The sequence below is a fragment of the Miscanthus floridulus genome, chromosome 3 (genome assembly GCF_019320115.1).
Source record: "Miscanthus floridulus cultivar M001 chromosome 3, ASM1932011v1, whole genome shotgun sequence".
Lineage (NCBI taxonomy): Eukaryota > Viridiplantae > Streptophyta > Magnoliopsida > Poales > Poaceae > Miscanthus > Miscanthus floridulus.
In genome coordinates, this window is record NC_089582.1 from 135,648,173 (window position 1) to 135,656,503 (window position 8,331).

Below are 8,331 nucleotides of genomic sequence, written 5' to 3' on the forward strand. Positions count from 1 at the left end.
GGTTGATCACGGCGGCATCCTTCGGCAACACGCGACGACCACGACGACCTACGGTGGGACCTGATGCTGAAACGCATCTCGCAAGAGTGCGTTCTGGTGTGCGGAGCCCGGCGGCGACAGGCGGCCCCGTGCTTTGCGCGCATACTGGAACAGCCCGGCTCGATGACGCGCATATCAAACGCAGCGGCCAACCTGGTTCCAATCTACTCGGTCTCACGATGGTTCCAGACCATCATGATGACCGAACCTGAATACGACACGAGCATGAACGACCGCTAGTTCTTTCCAACGTCGACAAAGCTACGTATGCGGAGGAGTTTCTGAGCAATCGTCATCGGTGTCATGCAAATTACTAGTGGTCTACATCACCATGACGTGAAGACGATGCAAGCAAGCAAAAGGCTTTCACCAATCTACACGGAAGTGATCACATAATCCCTTCCTCTTCGTCGAAGAAAGTAGTTTTGTTTGAGTGAAACTTTTTTCCTCACTTCAAATTTCTTTGTTACTTATGGAAAGTGTTCACATGGCATCATATTTAATGAAAAATGAAATCTGCATTAGGATTTGCCTAAAAGAATCAAATGTGCAGGCCGTGATAACATATAGTACTCCGTAATATGTTGGGATAATGGGAAGAGCCTAAAATAATGATCTTTGTTCTTCATGAAAAATAAATGAGGCTAGCCAAATTAATTGCATTTGGTCTAATTGTCTTCAAGGCAAAAAACAAGAACACATATCAGAATACCAATGAGATCAAGTGATTAATAAAAGCTTCCATAAAATAGCAATTAAAATAAAGGAGGACACATCACACAAATCGCTGACACCTGGGACCCAGCGCCAGAGACGCGGCTTTTTCATCTTTGGATTGGAGTCTCTACTAGTAATCTCCGGTCTCGTCTCGTTTCGACGTTTCGTCTTCGTCCCCCGTGACGTCCCTACGTCACCCATCCTCACCGGCTGTCGGCACCCGCCCGCCGCTGATCCCCGCCGCCGTGCCACGACCCCTCGTGGGTTCAGATCAGGCCCAAATCGCGAGCGGCGATCTGTACGCCGTCCGCGCGCGCACGCCTAGCGCGATGGCGCACCCGATGTACGGCTCCGGGCCGCTCCGATCCAGGTAAACCCTACCGTTCCACCTGCGCCTCGTCTGCCCCCGTCGATTTGCCCCCTTGAAATTGTATCGGTTCCCGTGATGGATTTGGGTTACTTGCTTGCGGGGTCGCAGGAACGCGGCCAACTCGGAGGAAATCCAGCTGCGGATCGACCCGGTGCACGGGGACCTCGACGAGGAGATCGACGGGCTGCACTCCAGGGTCCGCATGCTCAAAGGGGTAAGGTTTGGTTCCCCTTTTGCCTTGATCCTTGGTGTTTTTTCATATTCGTTGCGTGATGCGTGATAGCTTTGCTTGATTCTAGGGTCCTTGGTTATCCGTGATTTTTGAACTACAAAACATATTGATTGGGTACGCACGTTATAGATTTTTTGTGGGATCATGTAATATATATTTCATAGTTGCTTGTTTCTGATTTCACATGTAACCCGATTCGCGATTTAGTGCTTGTGGTGGTGCGGCTTGCTAGTTCGGCTAAGCTGGTTCTATTGTCTTCAAACCTAATTGAATCGCTCGATTCTGCTTTAAATGTTATCTGATTTGTGATTTACGTAGCACTTTGTGGTGGTGCACAGTTCAGGTAAACTGGTTCCGTCATCTTTAAACCTACATGAATTGTGAGTGGATGGAACTTGAATTAGAATCTCAGGTGAGAATAAGAGACGGTCATGTTGGTTTCATGTGAGGTGCTAGCAAGCCTTCTAAAACCAGTTCCTTATCCTGCTACATCTAGGCTATCTGCAACACAAGGATATGAAGTGAATTTTACAGGGGATAGTTCAATTCTTATGGGAATAAGAAAAAAAGATTGCGTCTTATCATAGTAAATTTTGTGCAAAATTTCCATAACTGATGTCATCTGGTGTATTTGCTAAGGCAATATATTATTTAGTGTGTGTCAAGGTTGTTTGATCTACTTTGAAGTTTGAATCTTTTTGTTAACAGTCAATCAACATACATATGACTCAGTTGGTGACGCATTGTTGTTAGTTTTAATCAGTACATCAGAAATGCTGGGTCCTCTTGGTTTACCCATTGCTTCTGACCTTGTTGATTTCTACTTTGTTTAATCTACTACAATGAAGTCTCAATGATTTCATTAAACCTTATTGTGCCAGTGGCTTTGTACTGTTTAAGGCCTTGCTATTGCAAGCTCTCTCACAGGTTGGATTTGTTGAAGACCAGTTATTTGCATTCTTGTAGAACCTACCTTATTAATATTTCAAATGTATTGCTTGTAGGATTTATATCAAATGTTTGAACAAGTAACAGAAATGCCTTAAGATAATGATTGTTCATTCTTGCTACAGTTACATACAAGCTGATCTTTATACTATTTGTAATTAGCTACTAGTGAAAGAATTTGTTCTTTTTTGGAAGGTAAGTTTGACTTTTGGTGTTTGATGAACTGTTTCTCCAGGTGGCCCAGGAGATAAATTCTGAAGCCAAGTTCCAGAATGATTTTCTGCATGAACTGGTATTTTCTCTTCCTTTTCTTATTAACAGCGTTTACTCCTGCAAACTGTCGAGTGCGGTATTATTATTTTTTTCTCGAACACTGCGGTATTATTTTTTGGTAGCCCTTGGTTATTTGTTGGCTATCATAGATAGGTAGCTGGTGTGCATATAACCCTTTTTTCCCCTGACATGTATTTCCTCCATATTCAATCTGTGTATTGTGCTACTTGCCAGAACTTTTTTTCACTCTTTTGTATTCTAAATTTGTGTCTACGTAAAGGACTCGGTATTTGTTTCAGCCTTTTCTGGATTTAGGGCCTGTTTGGATCCATTAGCACTAAAAATTAGCAGCTAAAATTAGTACTAGTAGATCCAAACAGACCTGCTAATAAACCTGCTAATTATTAGTTGGAGGGCTGCTAACTATTAGTTCCATTAAAAGGTTTGGAGTTGCTAATAGGTACTAATAGTTCATATGCACCTTTAACTTACTATCCAACCACCTATTAGCAGGTGGATCCAAACAGCCCCCCTGCTAAAAATTAGCTAGCTAAAAATTAGCAGCTATTAGCTATTAACTTTTTTAGTGCCAATGGATCCAAACAGGCCATTAATATGCTGTATAGGTCAGGTATTTTGTATGGCCTTGAAGTCACCTTAGACAAACACTAGCAAACTGTTAATTTCTGGATTTATGTGTTGCATCCTACATTCGTAAAGCCTATGCCATCTTTGAGTTATACAACAGCAATATTATTACCTTCAGAAACAGTTAATCTTTGCTATGCTCTTTGACAATCTATATCGGAGTTATGCTCTGACTTTGGTTACTGCTGGTGCATGTACAGCAAATGACCCTTGCAAAAGCTCAGGCTGGAGTGAAGAACAACATGCGGAGGTTGAACAAGAGCATCATCCAGCAGGGCTCAAACCATGTTCTCCATGTTGTCCTCTTTGCACTGTTTTGCTTCTTCATTGTCTATCTCTTGTCAAAGTTCTCTAGAAGATAGTTCCCGTCTTCGGTGGGAAAATCTAGGATACCATGACTTGTATGTAGTCTAAAGAAAACAAAATGCTATTGTACTTTTGTACTTTTGTCTGGCCTTGTATCCTCAGTCTTCTTGTCGAAATTCGAAACAAACCAGAAAAAAGGAAATTGGTACCCCTCAAAGATGTAGTCTAACCTCATCCACTGATCCGTATGATTGTACCTGTTGGGATTTCAGTTTGTACTACAGAGACGTTCTCCCTTGGGTGTTTTGTTGAGTGTATGCATTGAGTTGAGCGTGGATCAAAAGTGGCATATGGTAGGATGAAAAAAGACTAATGTTAATCACATCATTCAGTACAATGCATAGCTTGTATGTGAATCCATTCCTTTTTTTTGTAGGATTATGTACCATTGTAACTAACTTGGGTGGCTTCGTGTACCATCATGTATGTATGGATGTTATTTCTGATATTCAGAAGACATTCGCAAGCAAGTGGCTTCACCATTGATGTACACAAGGGAAGAAATCAATCTGGGCACCATTTCTTACAATTTATGATGTGACTTTGCCTGGTGGAACTGGATTTGGTTGAACAGAGAGGATATTTAAGGCCGGGCAGGATAGCTGTGCACGCCGTCTCATTTTGAATAAATGGCTGTGGATTAGTTTAAGAGGAAGCCCACTACTCAAAGTGAGGAGTATCCGTATATATGGGCTTATCATTGTCACCTTGAGCTCAAATTGGCAGAATATGATGGAATTATAGTTGAAAGAGACTACAAGAGGAACTGTCTAATCTTTATCTGTTCACAGAGCATACATATCTGCTGCTAGAAGAGTCATTCCTTCTGTCCTAGAGAGCTCGAGGAATACATTGCAACTGCACATTCCAGCATCCGCCAAGAGGAGGCAAAGTCAAACGCACCAACCACCTACACAACTATCAGGACACTTTTGAGCATACTCTGTATTTGCATTGTAAGTAACTTGACTGTTTTCCCTTCACAATACCATATGAAAATATCTCTTTAAACATGATGCTGCTTGCCTATTTCAGGCCTTGGCAAGACTTAGGTTTTCAGAAACTGTCTCTTAGAGTGATGTCGATGAAGCACTGCGACTGACGCAAATGTCCAAGTACTCGTTATACTCAGATGACCGCCAGCGGTCTGGCCTTGATGCAATATATCTGACTATATTCCACCATCCTGAGAGACGAAGGTGCTAGGGCGAGCAGCATGGATGCGAGATATGCTCATGCTCTTAACTTGATCTCCAGAAAGGTACAGTTTCTACATACACATACTGGTACAGGTGCACAACTCAGTATGACCTGATTGCTGAAAAATTGGTTGGTGCTAAAATGTCTGTGAATCACAGGGACACAGCGAGGTTCAATTGAAGGAGTGCTTGGAGGAATACACTTCCCTGAATGTGTGGCAGATCCATCCAAGCACCTTTGACATCCATCCACTTCATCGATGCCTGATGCAGAAGCCAATACCGACCACCTAACATTTCATCATGAGCGAAGGAATGGAACATAAAGAGTTTGTTGCTTCGTGATTCGTGACAGGAGGGATGAACACTGTCGACTGAAGCCTAACAAGTTTTAGAAGTTCCAGTATATGTATCAATGATGAAACGAGTTGCTTGCAAATATCTTCTGAATATCAGAAATAACATACATGATGGTACACGAAACCACCCCAGCTAGTTACAATCGAATATATAATCCTATAAAAATCTGGAATGGATTCACATTACAAGCTATGCATTGTTCTGAGTGGTTTGACTAACATTAGTCTTTTTTATCCTACTATATGCAACTTTTGATCATCCACGCTCAACTCGTTGCATAAACTCACGAAACACCCAACAAGGTAGAGCGTCTGTGAAGTACAGACTGCAATCCCAACAGTTCCAATCATACGGATCAGTGGATGAGGTTAGAATAAATCTCTCTCTACAACTAGAACACGGGGACACGTGACAATCTCGTGCTCTTCTCTCCTCTCTCCTCTTCTCTCTCTTCTCAGTTATCACCAGCGGAGAGAAATCAAACCCTAGCCCCCGTCGTTGCCCCTTCGGATCTCCGGCGAACGCCACCGCGGATAGAGTGATTCCACCCCGCGAGATTGAAGCCCCTTGGTCTGGGAATTTCAAGGTGGGTGCTTTGCGGTTGGTGATTTGGGGGTGAAGGAGGTGGAAGGCTATGGGGTCGTCCTCGAAGGTGGTGCGGCCGGAGGAGGTGCTGGAGTCGCTGAAGAACGACGGCAGCATCGATGCGCTCCGCATGAAGATCATCGCCCAGCTCAAGGCCAACGTACGTGCAGGCTTCCCTTCCTCTCCCGATTCCCCTCCTATTCCTTTGAGACCTTTATTTTGGTTCCTCCTTACTATTATGTTAGAAGTTTTTTGTTGTATGATAAAGAAAAACATTATACAGTTCCTCTAAAAAACATTATTCAGTTAAGAAATCACTTCCAGCTTAAGTTGGTAGACCTGCTTAGGAGATATGCTCATAGTATGCGACCCTGGGATGGTCTGAATTAATGAACTTGCTATCCAGGTTGTGCGCTTTCTGTAATTGATGGAATCAGGAAGTCTGTGACTAAATCGTTAAAATTAAGTTATTCAGTAGATTATTTAATTGCTGTTGCAGTTCAGAGGCGATCGCGCATGTCCCAAGGGACTGGTAAACAGGGAATTGGTTTGCATGAGAGTTAGGGTATTTAGTTGTTCTTTGCTGTCACTTGGCACACGTTTCGTCATCTGTTTCAATCTGTACTTCTCTAATATCAACATGACGGTTCGGAATTGTTTTGCACGAGAATTTGGGTATTTAGTTGTCCTTTGGTATCACATGCCGTTTCCTCATTGGTTCTGTTCTACTTTTCCCCATATCAACGTGATGTATCAGGAATTTGTTTGCACAAGAATTTAGGTGTTTCACTTTTCCTTTGGCGTCACTTGGCACATGTTGTTTCCTCAGTGGTGTCATTCTGTTTTGGAAAACTGTTCGTCTTTCCTTATTTATTAGCATAAGGTTCCATATGTGCATATGGCAGGATATTCTTGTTGATGTAGAATAAAATCATTTCTGCATTGTCTTATGCTACATGTACCCTTCATCATGCTCTTGGCATCACTCTATGTCAGACTCACCTGACTAATAGAGTAGTGAGAAGTGGAGACTTGTCGATGAACTTTCTTACTTTGATTTCAGGAAGATATGAAGAAAAACACTATGATGATGGTGGAGCAAAGCAAGGTACTGAATACTCCTGGAGCTGAGAAAAAGACCAAGAGGGAGTTATTTGATGCACTTCGACAGGAACTGGAGTAAGCTCCTGTCTTTCTGTTTGAATCTGTGCTCAGTAACAGTACATTGCCTGGTTTCTATTTGGCCTTAACAACAAATTGCTTATCTGGATGTTATAAAATGCTTATAGCAGTTTTTACTAACAAGTAAAAACATGTGTAGCCTTGACCTCATACACAAATCTCCAGGTCTAGGATAAGTCATCTTCCTACGTATTGTTGCCCTTTGCTGGTTGTTCAAAAAGTAGTGAAGTGATATAGTTCCCATGATTTTATTTGTTCTTCCATTGTTCTGGTGTATTGTTTATATTGTGGAAAATCCAAATTTACATCTCCTGCATTCTGCAGTTTTCGACTCCATTCCCAGCTTCGCAATGCTAACTGTTTTATGCAATGCAGGACTCCAGTCCTTGAGAAAGCCTCCAAGGCAGTTTGGGAGCTGATTCTAGACAATGGTGGATTAGGGAAAGAGATAACTGAAACAGTTGAGAAAGTCTTCTGCCGGCTCAGTGGAATTGACATGATGCCACCTCTGCCTTCAGCCGCTGGTGCTCATCAAGAGAAAGATGACATGGCTGTTGATGAAGTTGTGAAGAGCAAGGAGGTGGATGCTTTTGAACCATCCTCATCAAGGAAGAGACCCTTCAGTGACGTCAACCGAAAAGGAGCAGGTGCTTTACCAAATGGCAGTGCTACAGACCAGCATGGTGAGTCCGAGGATAGTGACCAGAAGATATGATGCTGCTCTGTGCTGTAATTTTTAGTTCAGGCTGAAGTAGCTTTGGTGCTTGAATGATAGCAAGTCGAATTCTGATCCCTGCATATTCTAGGGTTGTATGGTATATTGGCAAGTTATACTTCTTGTTCATACAAGTTCTGTGAGCAACTCTGCAACTGCTATAGGATGTTTCAGTTTTCAAGAAAGCAGCTGCTGTTGAGTTTCTTCTGAATATAGGATAAATTGGTTGACTAATTCCTCTTGACAGTTTTGTGGTATGTTTAAGTTGTAATCATTCAAGAGTTATGTTAGATGCTTCTTCATTTTGCAAGGACTGCATTTTGCAAATTAAGAATCAGTCTCACCCAGTCTTCTTCATGATGGTTGCTATCCTGATGACCTGGACGATCTGGACAGTAAGAAACGACTACATATTCAGGAATGTTCAGCCGAACCTTCAAACAGCTAAGGAATTCTTCAGAAAGGAATTAACTCTGTTATCTTTGAGGGCAAAGACTAAAGTTTCAGTCACCTTTGATCTATGGATACAAAATCTGTTGTAATCTTTCTGATTGGCCTTATTTTCTTCCTTTCTTTCTTTGTTTCTTGATTTTACTCCCTGTTCTCTGTACTCTGTACTCTGTACTTTGTAGTCTGTACTGTGTTTCCTCTTTTTAATAAATCTTTGTAGGGGTGCAAACCCTCCAGTTTCATCAAA

At 42.2% G+C, this 8,331-nt stretch overlaps 2 protein-coding genes across 2 annotated transcripts; both read left to right on the top strand.

Annotated features, from left to right (window-relative positions):
• Positions 1 to 887: 887 nt before the first annotated feature.
• On the top strand, positions 888 to 3,848 carry LOC136542529 (bet1-like protein At4g14600). Its single transcript, XM_066535021.1, has 4 exons — positions 888 to 1,126; positions 1,235 to 1,340; positions 2,542 to 2,598; positions 3,428 to 3,848. Exons 1-4 carry the CDS (start codon positions 1,086 to 1,088, stop codon positions 3,587 to 3,589), a joined length of 366 nt encoding a protein of 121 aa, XP_066391118.1. The 5' UTR covers positions 888 to 1,085; the 3' UTR covers positions 3,590 to 3,848.
• On the top strand, positions 3,763 to 8,331 carry LOC136542528 (uncharacterized). Its single transcript, XM_066535020.1, has 6 exons — positions 3,763 to 3,886; positions 3,970 to 4,549; positions 4,629 to 4,854; positions 4,952 to 5,897; positions 6,801 to 6,916; positions 7,295 to 8,331. Exons 4-6 carry the CDS (start codon positions 5,787 to 5,789, stop codon positions 7,632 to 7,634), a joined length of 567 nt encoding a protein of 188 aa, XP_066391117.1. The 5' UTR covers positions 3,763 to 3,886; positions 3,970 to 4,549; positions 4,629 to 4,854; positions 4,952 to 5,786; the 3' UTR covers positions 7,635 to 8,331.

What these genes read in the sequence shown, in the direction of transcription:
- LOC136542529 (XM_066535021.1), top strand. Translation starts at nt 1,086, where the DNA reads ATGGCGCACCCGATGTACGGCTCCGGGCCGCTCCGATCCAG. An exon ending in TCCGGGCCGCTCCGATCCAG is followed by an intron (nt 1,127 to 1,234) that starts GTAAACCCTACC and finishes GCGGGGTCGCAG; the next exon opens with GAACGCGGCCAACTCGGAGG. An exon ending in GGGTCCGCATGCTCAAAGGG is followed by an intron (nt 1,341 to 2,541) that starts GTAAGGTTTGGT and finishes CTGTTTCTCCAG; the next exon opens with GTGGCCCAGGAGATAAATTC.
- LOC136542528 (XM_066535020.1), top strand. Translation starts at nt 5,787, where the DNA reads ATGGGGTCGTCCTCGAAGGTGGTGCGGCCGGAGGAGGTGCTGGAGTCG. An exon ending in TCGCCCAGCTCAAGGCCAAC is followed by an intron (nt 5,898 to 6,800) that starts GTACGTGCAGGC and finishes CTTTGATTTCAG; the next exon opens with GAAGATATGAAGAAAAACAC. An exon ending in GCACTTCGACAGGAACTGGA is followed by an intron (nt 6,917 to 7,294) that starts GTAAGCTCCTGT and finishes TATGCAATGCAG; the next exon opens with GACTCCAGTCCTTGAGAAAG.